This window comes from Solanum pennellii, chromosome 9 (assembly GCF_001406875.1).
Source record: "Solanum pennellii chromosome 9, SPENNV200".
Lineage (NCBI taxonomy): Eukaryota > Viridiplantae > Streptophyta > Magnoliopsida > Solanales > Solanaceae > Solanum > Solanum pennellii.
The window spans coordinates 3,499,548-3,513,606 of NC_028645.1; the positions used below are offsets into that span (position 1 = coordinate 3,499,548).

At 35.1% G+C, this 14,059-nt stretch overlaps 2 protein-coding genes across 7 annotated transcripts; both read right to left on the reverse strand.

Moving 5' to 3' along the window:
• Nucleotides 1-524: 524 nt before the first annotated feature.
• LOC107031804 (ABC transporter B family member 29, chloroplastic) lies at nucleotides 525-9,704 on the reverse strand. Of its 6 annotated transcripts, none has more exons than XM_027911785.1 (11): nucleotides 9,007-9,704; nucleotides 8,061-8,147; nucleotides 7,857-7,964; nucleotides 7,357-7,497; nucleotides 6,220-6,303; nucleotides 4,712-4,928; nucleotides 4,506-4,591; nucleotides 2,374-2,561; nucleotides 1,664-1,793; nucleotides 1,455-1,559; nucleotides 525-971 (listed from the first exon to the last, which is right to left on the reverse strand). In XM_027911785.1, the coding sequence occupies exons 1-11, from the start codon at nucleotides 9,610-9,612 to the stop codon at nucleotides 825-827; spliced, it is 1,899 nt and encodes a 632-aa protein (XP_027767586.1). In that variant the 5' UTR covers nucleotides 9,613-9,704; the 3' UTR covers nucleotides 525-824. The 6 variants fall into 6 exon arrangements, 5 of the variants coding, with proteins under 5 accessions (XP_027767586.1, XP_027767585.1, XP_015088765.1 ...); XM_027911784.1 differs by having other exon boundaries at nucleotides 7,231-7,497; XR_003574447.1 differs by having other exon boundaries at nucleotides 862-971; nucleotides 1,372-1,559; nucleotides 7,231-7,497; nucleotides 9,007-9,703.
• A 655-nt stretch (nucleotides 9,705-10,359) lies between these two features.
• LOC107029525 (FBD-associated F-box protein At2g26860) lies at nucleotides 10,360-12,666 on the reverse strand. Its single transcript, XM_015230957.2, has one exon. It carries the CDS (start codon nucleotides 12,450-12,452, stop codon nucleotides 11,013-11,015), a length of 1,440 nt encoding a protein of 479 aa, XP_015086443.1. The 5' UTR covers nucleotides 12,453-12,666; the 3' UTR covers nucleotides 10,360-11,012.
• Nucleotides 12,667-14,059: the final 1,393 nt, after the last annotated feature.

Consider the following 14,059-nt stretch of genomic DNA (forward strand, 5'->3'; position numbering starts at 1 on the left):
CCTAATTGAACAATTTGTTCATCTTTAAATTTTGTTTACGTGGTTAAACAAACATATGCTAGTTAATTAGTTATCATAGCTATAGTTTTAATTAAATATAATTACCACTCGCGACCAACATCCGGTGATCATTATATGGGCTGAGGTTTCGAGTTTGTATAATTCAAAATTTGTATAGCTTTTGTATAATATAGTTTGCATATATGTTTAGAGTTCAGATGTTTGTATTTGTATGAAATTCACTATTTTGAGTTTATACAAAGATAGCTCTATTATACAAACATACCCGTGAAACATACAAATTCACCTGCAAATTATACAAATAAGCAAGCTTAAAATATAGCTACTACAACCCGTAAATATGTAAACTATAACTATGAAACAATAATTAAGATTATTATAGTGACTTTTTGCTAATATTCCTCAATTATATTATGAAGCGAAAATATATGCTAAAAAAGTTTATTTTTTTGTCTCACGGGGGGTAAAAATTAAAGTAATTGATCTATAATCCCCAAACTTAAATTTAATTGATCATTTACCACTAGAATATACGAGGCCCAAAAAAAACCAAAACATCATTGTATTGCCTCTAGTGCATTTTCTAACGTATGTAAAGATATACAATGATATACATCACTCTGTAAGTACTTGTACGAGCAATTTACAACACTTTACAGACCTTTAGCTTCATATAAAGGGGCATTTGACGCGACGAGCAGCTTACATGGGAAGGATAAGGAAGTTGTAGAACATTACTTCCATACTAGAGCAACAAATGCATATTCATTTCCAAGAAGCAGACCTTTAGCTTCATATAAACATCATATTGTTAAACCCATCGATGCTAGTGAACCACTTTGACTGTCCAAAAGAGAGGCGCGAGGAACCTCCTGCAAGTTTCCATCCTCTAAAAGGAAAACTCGTTCAGCCATTAAAACTGTTTCCAAGCGGTGAGCAATCACTAGTACCTGCATGTAAAGATTGAGACGATAATTAGAACTGCCCTGAAGGATAGGTGTGTGTGTGTGTGTGCACGTGTGAAAGATATCGTCAAATATTCTTGGCAATAAAATGTGTCAGCAATTAGCAAACTTCAAATCAAGATGGCTTAAGACACTTCTAGTTCCAACAAAGTCGGATTTCTCACATCTCAGGCACGTTTTCAACAGCACCCAGTAAGAATGTTTGCCAGAAGCCAAGAATTTAGTTCTTTCATACGTGTGTAAAAAATTATGCAGAAGAAAATTAAATCAAACAGGGTGAGGTCTAAGGGGTATCCACAGTTTTACTATGTGGTACATAATTCAATAATGATAAAGGTACAGAACATGTAAATCAGTACCAAACATGCATATAACTACCCCCTACCAGCTGTATTGCGAGGTTCCCTATCTTGTGGAGACTGTTAACCTACGTCCTCATCACTCATTTACTGTGTCTGTGAGACTTACCCGCTTTACCAGAATAGGCATTTGCTTTTTTGTACTTCCTTTTTGGTAGGTAAGATTCGTATATATTTCCATTCCATATGCTACATCATGGTTAACAGAGAGAACCTGAATTTTAACTTCGGTAAAAATAATTACGACGAGGGACAGGAGAGGTTGAGGAGCCATGGTACTGAACTATTAACAAAACTATAGAAGCTTCTTTCACTTACAGTACGATTTTGCATCAGGTGCTGCAGAGCTTGTCTTACCAACAGCTCTGACTTGCTGTCCAATGCTGAAGTAGCTTCATCCAATATTAGAATAGATGGATCCTGATAAAGAGCCCGAGCAATAGCTATTCTGAGATGAAAATAAAAAGGAATGAGAGAATTTCCTAGATCAAACAGGTTAGCTATGCCTATGACAGCCCCTATGTTTACAATTGCAGTAAGCCTTAAGGTAACAAGAGCATTGGTATAGGTTCCATAGCAGTCCCAAAATATCTATCCCTTGAGAAGGTAGAGAATAATCTCATTCAGTAAAGAACTAAGGAGAGAATGAATTCAAACACACCCTGGATCCACAGGAATTATCCAATTAAAATTGATGAAAACAAAGAAGCTCAAGTACACGAAAAGGGGACCCAAAATGAATTTGGAAAAACATTAATCTGATGAGAAAAATCAACTGAAGAGGAAGACTACAGTCAATCCTGAGATCAAGGACTAGTCAAGATTAGATCGACTTCTCTTCCTACCATTTTTGGATTGACACAACTTTCTTGGTGTGAGATTCTGTTACTCCCTTAGTTTGAGAAGACGTTCTCAAGAGGGGAAAGTTTTCTTTCTAAAAAAGTAAGGCATACTACTGATTGATTGTGTGTGAGAAATATATAAGAAAATTCAGAAAATCAAAGGTATTGGTGGGAAAAGTATCATACCTTTGCTTCTGCCCTCCACTGAAAATTGAGCCCCTAGGTCCAACATTTGTCTCATAGCTAAGAGGCAGCGCTTCAATAAATTCTTCCGCACTTGCATTTCTGGCAGCAAGCTTCACCCTCTCCATATCAATACCAGCCATTCTATCCCTATATCCAATGTTCTCGGCAACACTTCCAGAAAATAATGTCTGATAGAATTTTTAAAAAATTGGAAAACAATTCAGCTGAGTAGTTTCTATTTCCCACTTCAGTTGACCTTGCTAGCGTGAATTTAAGGAATGTGTTTACAACGTAAGAGTTAGCTCCAGATTATTACAGAGTATCAACCCAAGTGTGAAAAGCGGACAGTTGGTTCAACAAGATGCTATCTCTTTGCTAGAAAATGTACTTATATTAAATGAAATGTTTCAATTAACTTCTAGATAATAAAAGCAATGTCCCCCCACTTTCAGGAACAGGTATTTTGAATTGAAATGTAAAATTTGAAGTCCAACTAATAGCCAGTAGTTCCACTTATTTTTAGGAAGCTTTTATTTTTTTGAAACTGAAAAAATAAAAGCTGCCTAAAATAAGTGGAACTACTATATATTAGTCTATGAGGCATGAGCACAAACATGGAAAAAGTTGAGCAAGTATTAGTTCAACTTTTTCGAGATGAGGAGCTTTGCCAAAACGGAAGTAAATTTAGTTGAGATGGACTCAAAACATAAGGAGGTCAATCAGAAGGACAGGTACCATTATTCAAAAATAGATGCTTAATAGCTAATCAAGTAAGATTGTAGGAAATATTTGTTAGAACAAAAGTACTCAAGAAACTGATTTGAAAAAATAAAAATAGAGTGAACTTATGAAACTCCTTATATATAGTAATCTACAGAAAGTCTGAATTTATACAAGGAAAAAACATCAACATTAAAACTAAATAAGAACATGTGTCACTAACTACCATAAAAGGGGCCACTAACAGCCATAATGGGGCCACTAACTTCAGAAAGTTGAGCAACTAAAGTTGACTAAGTCTAGCTAGAAAATAGGAAGCACTAAACTAAAATAAGTAAAAACAGTAAAAATAATAATAAGCTGGAAAAATGCCAATTGTCTAACAATATTTTCACATAGTATTTATAAGCAGATTTCACAAAGTATATTGCACATTTATATTTTATCCGATGTCGGTCTTTAGTGTTTTCACTATTACACATTTACATATCCAAATATCTACCTACTTAGAAAGAATTTCAACTTCCTGTCATTTGATATCCCAGAAATAGACTGGATCAATATAATTAGGAAACATAGCTAAATCCTTACAATGCCCAATTAGTTCCTGAGGAACATCCATTGGTAAAGAACCTGGAAGCACTCCCTTCGCTAAGAAGATTTTCTAAACTTAATGTGGTAACTTTTCTTAATGTTTCTCGGATACAAAGAAGAAAAATGAAACAAATATTAGAGCAAAATCAAGGACTAAAGCTTAAAAAGAGGAAACAGTCCCCACATTTGAAACACTGCAGTACAAAATTCAAATTTGAGTCAAAAAGCCATGGGAAATTGTTGCTTTGGAGAATCTTTAGACGATTTGTCTAAAATTTCTCTCCTTCAACTAGATCCTTATAGTGTAAAAACCTCAGTTTTAGCAACAAACTAATCATCGAACCTCTATTGGCTCTAACATAATTTGAGTCTCCAATTCTTACCATCCACAACGAGGATATCAATCATCTGCTTAGCCCATACTGCCAGGTGATTCTGGTTAAATATCATGTAGCTTAGCCCTCCAGAACATGGAAGTTTTTGATTGTATAGAACATGGTAGATTGAGGTGAAATGCTCCACTCTATGGAATGTAACAGGAGGATCATGCAAAGAAGTAGAGTATAAACTAGCACCAGGTAACGAGTCTCCATTCCCAACCCCCAAATTCCAACAAATATAATTACACATTAACAAAAGAAAATGGAGAAAACTTAACACAACTACTGTCTGCTATTCGAAAGTGAAATGCATAAGCATCAAAAGTCCTGAACACTACAACAACTAACCACTAATAAAGGATTAGCAGTATGTGGAAATAATTAAGGCAAAAGAATTCATCATATCATGGTTGTAAAGAGGGAGAGGCTTGGAATTACTGTATCTTGAGAGACCAAGCCAATGTTTCTCCTTAAACTCTTGATTCGTATGCCTCTAATATCCAAACCATCAATGAGAATGGAACCTGTCAGTGAGGAAGTAAACCTTGTCATGCTTCAGTAGAAGACAACTTTCATATTCATCATAGAGGATCAGGGCTAAAGAGAATGCTAGACTGTGGTTTTGTGGTGATTAAACTGCTAACCTTGTAAAGGATCATATAAGCGAAGAAGGAGTTTTACAAGAGTCGTTTTTCCTCCTCCTGATGGTCCACAGAGAGCAACTATTTCTCCAGATTTAATATGTAAGTCCGTGTTTTTCAATACAAGAGGTCCATTGTCTCCATATCTAAAAGAGACGTTAGAGTATTTTACTTCTCCAGCAACACAATCTAAGTCAACAGCATCTGGGTTCACAATTTCCTGTATATATGTACATCATAGGTATTCAGGCACACTTGGTTGCATGATCCTAGTTGAAAGTAGTTAAAATAACAATATTAAATGCAAGGATGTTCAACATAGAAGTAACCTATATTGAAAGAACTTAAGAAATTTTATATTAGCGAAGATCAATCAATCATACCAAGTTGAAGATGAAAGAAGCAAAGTGTAAAACAACTACCTAATAAGATTGGACTTTCTAAATTATAAGAAGATAATGAAAAATAGATAGAACTGAATTGGTAGCCACTGGAGTGCTATCCCTTTTTTCCTTCACCAATCATGACATGAATGTTATTTTGCTATTGTTATTGCCCTTCCAATCCTGCTTTGATAACACTACTTTTGAGCCATAGGTCTACAGGAAAAAGCTTCTCCACTGCACAAAGGTAGGGGTAAGGTCCGCCTACATCCTACCCTCCCCATAACCCACTTATGGGATCACACCGGGTATGTTGTCGGAATGATGATATAAATAAAACATGATGATTATATGCTTGCAATAATGATATTAATGGAAGCAGTTGTAAGCAGTGTTGTCAAAGGTTAGAACTCTAAAAAGCGCTCTAGGTAGATTGTGGTTTAAGCGCAACAGCCGATTTAACTGTAGGTTTTAGTGAAGAAGAAGGCGCAATTGAAGAAAAACTAGAAATATATACATAATTCAAGGAAAAGTATAAATTCATTCAAACTATTTTCCTTAACAACTACTCCCTTAGTTTTAATCTAAGTTTCTTATTTTCCTTTTAGTATATCTCAAAAGGAATGCCTCTTTCTTTCTTTTTTATTTATCAGGTAAATGTATCTCATTCATAAACATGACAAAAAATCTGACTGTGTATACACCAAAAGGTAAAGAATCTACAAAAAGACACGATTCTATACAAACTAAGACCCATAAACTGAAATGAAGGGAGTAAGACACTAGTGCTTATTGTATTTGTTGTTTAATACCCGCTTGATTCAAGATAGAACTCATGCACAATGAGGTGCACACCATACTGCCTTGCCTACACTAAAAACTAATCGAGTTAAAGCGCCTTCCCTGAGCTTTTCAGGGCTAGCGCGCCTTAAATAAGCCTTAGACAACACAGGTTGTAAGTATTTGACTCTTAAATCTGACAGCATGTGTTTTTTGGTTTCAGGTTCAACAATGCTATACTAAATTACTTTGTATCGTTACTTAAGAAGAGACCTAATTCTAGTTCTGCCGCTCTCTATCTTACATGCCATTACCAAAGTCATAGAAATCAACAAGTTATATACTTACCTCTGGTTCAAATGTTTTCAAACTAAATAGGCGCTGAATTGCTGGCTCTCCTTGTTTTAATTCATTGTAAGCTTTTCCCGCATCCTGCACAACTCTTAGATTCAGATTGATAGTCAAAATTGCTGCACATGCTAAACCATAATATCAACATGAAGCAGTATGAGAAAAGTCCAACCAAACAAGAAAAAGAAATAGTCAAAAGAGGAGAGGGTAACATAAAAGTGTAAGTCACTTCCAATATAAATGGGATCGAGAAGTTGATCAAATTTATGAAGCCTCTGTCTCGAGAAAAGCTTCTTCTATTAAGGGAAAGTTTTGAGTGATTTACAGTTCTATTCAAAACTTCCTATGGATGCCTTCTGATGTGACAACCTCCTGACTAAGTTCCACGCCATTCAGTTCAAGTACCTGGATAATTTGGTACTATTAGATCAGCAATTCATAAGGTAACTATCTCATGATTAATTGTACTTGTAGGTTGTGCTGCTTGATTCTTATCCCAACGCCCAAACAAAGCCATGTATGGGGTCCAGACTCCCAGGTAAAACCTACTGCTATATGCTTTCATTTTTTTAAAGAGTAAAATAACAACCTACTTTAATACGCTTCTTTCTTTCAAGTAATACCAGACTCGAAGCAATGTGCATTGCAACAGTTGAAGTAATATAAAAAATATATATAAAGTAGTCATTCAAAAGTTGGTTTAACGGAAGACAACAACAACAACATAGCCAGTGAAACCCCAAAAGCGGGGTCCGGGGAGGGTAGAATGTAGTCAGACTTTACCTCTACTTTGTGGAGTTGGTTTAAGGGAAGAACATCACATAAAGTTCAAATCTCGATTCTTTGAAATTTGTCAAAGTTGATCAGGAAAATAATTAGTTTAGAAGTGTGTTGTGCACATGATAGAAGTAATATAACCTATTTATCTTGTTTCAGATATACGAGACAGATCAAATTTCAAACAAATGAACTTACAGAAACATAATCCTTCAATAATCTAAACATAACCTGGATTGGGGAGATCAAAAGAACCAGGGATGTCACAAAAGAAACCATGGCAGAGCAATCAATTGAACCTTTTGAAACAAGCAGCGTTCCAGCGCTAAATGTGAGTAAGGTGCCAAAATATATTGCCTGTACCAACTGAGGAATAAATGACTTCAACTTCTTCTTTCCCATAGTCGCAGATAGATCAGCAAAAGCAAGTGACTGGAACTTCTTTCTTTCACAGGACTCTGCATTGTTTGCCTTCACGAAAAGAATTGATGGGAGGATCTGTAACAAGTAGTAATTTTCCTTCAGTTACTGTCGAAAGCTTGATTCTTTGAATATAAGGAAGAGAGTAACATTAGAACAAAAAAGCTAGAAAAGAAGGGAGAAGGTAGAAAAAATTTTCTCCATGTGTTGGAATGTCCATGAGCATACATTCATTTTGGAAAAACAAAAGCTATACCGAACTTCAAACTTAAGAAGACTAAGAAACTATTGCGCTTTGACTGAAAATTTCATATTGGAATGAAATGGCCTCGAATTACACAATGGATATAGAGAATTCATATGGAAAAAACCAACTAGTTTTGGATCAAAGCTAGTTGACTGATTCATTATATGCTAATGTAACCAAAAACACTTACCTCATTCAGATAGGAAGAGAGAGAAGCAGCAGCAAGATGTGCCTTGTTTGATACATCACGAAGTTTTTCGCCCAAGTAACCAATCACAAAACCCATCAATGGGATCACCTTAAATAACACCCATCAAGATTCGATATAAACTCATCCAACATTCATAAATAATTCATAATAATAGAAGCAAAGAACTAATGCATCTTTAGTCACCAAGGCGGAAAGTAATGATAAAACAGGGTTGATGACCAACATCTGAACTGCCATTGCTGATAATTGAAGACTACTTGGAACAATAGTCTGTAAATAGCAAAACACGAGATTTAGGAAGAGAAAAGAAAGAGTTTGGTGAAGACATAAAAGTAAAAGCATCAATTCTCTAACAGCTTAAATTTTTAGTGAAACAAATCATATCGTTCAGCATGGTACTAATAGCACTCATGACGTTGGAGTCCAATGAACTCTTCCAAAATAGTATTTCTATGTGCTTATCCAACAAAACAATCACACAAGTGAGGGACATCTTGCAGACATAAATAAGTATCTGAGATCGAATTTCATCGCCACTGAGGCCGAAACTCTTCGCCGGAAAATTATCCTACACAAAGACAGCAAAACCAATTCTTTTTTGGTTATATATAAGGTGAATCCTCTTGACATAAGAGAAGGCTCTAGTCTAATGTAGTGTTAAGGGGGTTCAAAAATCGTTTCTTTAGATCAGAGGTTCATATCTTATATATGATATCCCACCCATCGAAACAAAATTTCACATTCATGATCCAAGAGAGTAATCGTGAAAGGGTACTTGCAAGCACAACAAATAAATATAAGTGTACCCTTATAACCGTTAAAACGTTACGATTATGCAGTTCACACAGTTCAACAACATAAAACATACAGAAAACACAGATGATCCATCAGCTTTGTTGTTGGGAGTAACAACGCATCATTGTCTTAATGTGGTTCATTCAACATTATAAAAATACACAAAACTTGAGGCTCAAGGGCTAGGTAGTAAGAAACTATGCTGCTTGGACTCTTCAAAGATATTGGTGGATTTGTGTAGCATCAGCTATACATTTTTGGAGATCTAACACAGGTGCAGCAACATCTTTAGAGAGTTCGAGCAACATAGGTTAGCATCATTTTCTCAACTCACATTCAAGAGAGAATAAACAGTATCAGCAACATCAGAAGCTTCAGCAGTAATCCTATAAGCAACATCTCCAGCAGCAATCCCTTTTTCTCCCTCAAAAAACCCTAAATCTCTCTGCAAAACCTTATGGAAAACACAAATCCTCATCTTATACACGCAATTCAACGCAGCTTCCCATAGAAACGCTTGTTGCAGATAATTACCAACGAGTCGAACGAAAAACAAACCTCCCAAAACCAAACACTCCGCTCTCAGCCTCACAACATCCAACGGATTCACGAGAGACGAGAATTTTCCCACTTTGGGAATAATTTTGGACAGAGAGTAAACAGATAATACACTACAGAGCCATCCACAGAGAATTGGTTTCCATTCCGAAAGGAGATAAGGTTTAAGAGGAGCTATAGAGGTGAATGGAGAAATAAACTTGCCGGAGTTTGCAGCGGCGCGTGTAGATGATGATTTTACTGTTAAGGCAGAGGTGGAAATGGAGAAATTGAAGATGATGTTAGTGATTGGTTTGGTTACCTGGCGGGGCACTGTGAGTTTGTGGCGGCGAAGGGGCGGCGAACGGCCGTGATACGGCGGTTTCAGGTGAATTAGGGACATTTCCCGGTGATAAATTTAGGTATTTGCGTTTTTGGTCCCTTAACATCCATACACTCTAATTTTGGTCCTTATAATATATACTTAATTAAATACATTGAACCTACAATTAAGAAATATACAATTTTTGTCCTTCTAGTTGAGCATTGTCTTATTTATCCTTTCGACTTTCATAATAGTAGTCGTAGTATTTATCCCGTAAGTTCTTGTTATTTGGTTTCTGTTGCTATATATATTATCTCATGTACTTCGATTATTGTATTATCTTATTATATATTTATTGTTCTTATTAATAATTTCTATAGTATTTTGTCATGATTTGCTTTCTTTCGGATTTTTTTTCCAATCTGCTTTAATATGTTTTTTCTTGAATCAGATCTGTCGAAAACAATTTCTCTACTCTCATTGACATGTTGTATTATAGTAAAAATATGTATTACTGTTTTATTTACGAGTAGTCGCTCTTAATCCCTTCGTTTAGATCCAAACTAGTCCGTTTGTACTTCCATCGTTCTTTAACGTAAATATGACGACAACAAAAGTGTAGTCCCACAAGTGGGGTTTGGAGAAGGGGTGTGTATCCAATCTTATTCAAACCTTATTAAGGTAGAGAGATCTAGAGTTTCCGATAAACTCTCAGCTCAAGTAAAGCACATCAAAATATTAGAAGAGAACAATAGAAACAACAAATACTACGAAAACTGAAGCAAATAAAACAACATACAATAATAATACGAAAAAAACAAAGCAAAGTGAAAGTATCCTTTCTCTTTGATGAAATAAGTAAGTTCCATTGAGAAAAACATCATGAAGATGCAAAAGTTACAAAAGAGATCAAGTAATTTACATGACTCAAGTTGTTCATCAAGCTAAATAAGTTACACAAACATCTAGCTTATAGTTGGGAGGAGTAGTTTGGAGTTGAAATACACCAAAAACACCAAAAAAACAAAATACTTGCAGGGACATCCAGATCTTCTTCATGCTTACAGCATTCATATACATCTTTAATAGTGTATAGCATGACCCACGCACGAGTCCGAAAACATAATAAAACACGTTTCAGAGGTCAACAACAACCATATAGTGCAGAAAGAGATGACTGATACTTCCTAAATCTTGTAGACGCGTGTAACATCTGTTGACAAGTTGAATGCTTCTTTGTCCAGAGTCAAATATGCTTCATTGAAGTCTGTCCAGTGCTCTTTGAAAAGGCGAAACAGTAGTAGAAATTCATAAAGTTAAGGCTTCATGTGCTTGCTCATGCACTAGTTCTCAAAAAGGGTACTTCTAACCTATGTTGCTTGGACACTTCAAATGTATGTCGGATCTTCCAAAAGTAGTACAACATTTTTGGAGAGTCCAAGTCCAAGCAACATAGCGTCTCACAATCAGAACCTCTTTCAAACTGAATTGTACCGGTAACGAGATCTTGATTTGGGTTTGAAATTAAGAAATGACACAACAACATGTGAAGAAGCTCTAGGAAAGTTGGAAACCTCCTCTATTGCCTCTTCTGATATGCCACTACAGCTATCCCAAACAATTATCAGTTCTTCTAATACTTGTGCATTCTTGAGGAAAAACCTCAGTAGCTCTATCTCTTTATCTTCATTTTTGAAACCAGCCAACTGAATCAACTTTAGATGAGACTCCAGGCACAAAACGCTTTCACTAGGATCATGGAACTTCCAGTTTTCATCCCAACCGTAATTCTCATCAGAAAACAAATTAAGAACCTCTAAATTAGGAGAATGCTTGAGCAATAGCATCATGATTTCCATGCAAGATTCGTCAATTGCCACTGCCAATTTTAAGGACTTGAGCTTATAAAACGTGACCGGGAAGTTTCTTACTCCATGAAATACACTATACAGACCAACAACAGAACCTTTGCATAATTTCAAAGCTGATGTAGAAGCAACATTCTTGAACATCTTATGCAGACGCATTCCAATTTCTTTTATTACATCGTCTGAATAAAAAAATAAGATGTGAACAACTTCTATAGACAAGAGATTCTCTATGATCATATCCTTTGCCAATGGAGCACCATATTTCAAGACCTTGAGATTCGGGCAAGAAATCTTGACGATACAATTGTTGTAAGCTTCTACGTTATTGACATAGTTCAGTAGAGACACATAAACCAGAGACGTTGAAACAATATCAAGCATAGTCATAGTTCCAAAAGTACAACTATCCAATACCAGTTTCTCTAGTCTTGAGAACAAGCAACTCGTCAAATGCTCGTTTGATAACTCAACTTTTTCAAGATGAAGAAATTTAAGCTGATAAAATCCAAAATGATTAGACAACTTAAGTACAGACCCATCAAGCCGTAATTTCAAAACTCGTAAGGATTCACAAGTCACAACACAATATGGCAACTCAAATGGCTCAGCAGGACAAAAATCTAACACAAGTTCTTGAACATTTCGAGCTGTCACAACACGAACCCGTCGAAAAATAGCCCTTTTACCAAAAATATCCCCACAACAAAGCTTAAAACAAACAAGGCTATCCCCACATCGGTTAATCAACACCCAATTGATAAAATCTTTGAATTTCTCAGCCATACCCATATCCCAAAGCCTATCAATCCTTTCACAACCAAAGCTATTAATATCAAAATTCAAGTAAGGCATTGTCCTCCATATATAGTTCCATCTTTTCGACAAAATGCTTAGCTGAACAACATCAAAGATGTACAGATACGAAAGTATATTGTGCAATATATCATCAGGCAAATAGCTAATTCTATCAATTCCTTCACTTGTACTGTTAGTAAATACAGCTAAAAAATCGGGGGTTTTCAGTGATTTTTGCATCAAATCATCCATTTTTTGAAGGATTTAAAAGCAGAAAACACTACTGATTACAAATATATAGTGAGATTACCTCGCATCCGCAGATTTATCAGTCAAATGAGAGTGAATAGAGAGCTCGATCAGCCATTTTTAGGGTTTTCCGATCTTCTTATATGTTGAGACTAATAAAAGGTTGTGATGAGGTTCGAGTCTCTTTTGTCAGAGAGCGTTTAATTCTTAATGAGGTCTGTGAAATTTTTCGAGATGAATATGATATAATTATAAATATAATGTGTTCATGTGAATATAAATACCTTTAAAATAAATTATCAAATAGTACAGAGAAATAGATTATCTATAAAGTTTAAGATTGTAATAACAATTTTGGTTAAAGTTAAAATATTTCTTCATATTAAAAGCTCGAAATTGAGACTTCGCTCAATCATTTTAGGTATTCGGTCTTGAGAGAAATTTGTTAATGTTAATAGTAAATTTGAGTATATATGCTAGTAGGTAGGAATGTTTTGTCTTATTGTCCTTATTAGTATTAGTAAGATGAGAGTTTTGGTTCGTGTAGTTCGATTTTAATATTGTTATGTTACTATCTATTGTTTCTCTATTTTATTATGTCTTTATTAAGACTTGAAGAATGTTTATCGATGACAATCTCTCTACTACACCTATGAGATCTACCCTCCACACACTCCACTTTATAAGATTATATTGAGAAGGTTATTATTGTTATTGAAACGGAAAAGGGTCAAAATTGCTCTTGAAATATGTGAAATAGATCACTAATACCCTTCATTACATTTTGGAATAAAAAATGCGTCTGCTGTTATCCTAAGAGACTACATATACCCTCAAAAGTTAACACCTCATATTTTTATTGACTTGGCAAGCCACGCGGGATTAATCTTTCCACCTAAGCATTGCCAACTAAGATTCACTATAAAAGAACTAGACCTTTAGCGGCGATAATAGTCGCCACAAAGCCCAAAATTCGTCGCTAAAAGTTTTTAACATTAAATTTTAATTTTGTGTTTTTTTCTTCATTGTTTTTTAAAATATAAATGATATCGATTAAGTAGGAGTTTGAAGACATTGTATGTTTTATGTTTATGTTCTATGTAAATGTATACAATGTACTGATGCATTATATAGTAAGAGATGTGAATCGAGAAATAATTTTCATGATTTTTCGTAATAAGGTGTTTGATATTGCAAGTTATTTATTTTAGAAAATTAGGTTGCAATCAAAAATTAATTATCATTATTTTTGTTGAAAAAATGGATTTTACTAGCGAAAGATTGTTGGAGCCTTAGTCATCACTAAAAATAACTGATAACCTTTAGTGGCAATATTTTGGGATTTTGTGGCAACTTTGTCGCCACGAAAAGTCAAGTTCTTTTGTAGTGAATCATAGTTGGCAACGCGTAGGTGGAGGGATTAGTCCCATGTGGCATGACACGTCACTAAAAAATTGAGGTGTTAACTCTTGAGGGTATTTGTGGTCTCCTAAGATAACGACAGGGGTATTTTTGATCCCAAAATATAATGAAAGATATAAGTGGTCTATTTCGCATAGTTCAGGGGCAATTTTGATCCTTTTTCGTTATTGAAATAAATATTTAGAAAA

Bases quoted from the DNA above. Each gene is read 5' to 3' on its own strand.
- LOC107029525 (XM_015230957.2), bottom strand. From the start codon at position 12,452: ATGGATGATTTGATGCAAAAATCACTGAAAACCCCCGATTTTTTAGCT.
- LOC107031804 (XM_027911784.1), bottom strand. From the start codon at position 9,612: ATGTCCCTAATTCACCTGAAACCGCCGTATCACGGCCGTTCGCCGCCC. The intron at 8,148-9,006 runs GTGAGTTGAGAA...TGCTATTTACAG, and splicing joins CTGTTTATTCTCTCTTGAAT to ACTATTGTTCCAAGTAGTCT. The intron at 972-1,454 runs GTAAGTCTCACA...CTTTACATGCAG, and splicing joins TGCCTATTCTGGTAAAGCGG to GTACTAGTGATTGCTCACCG.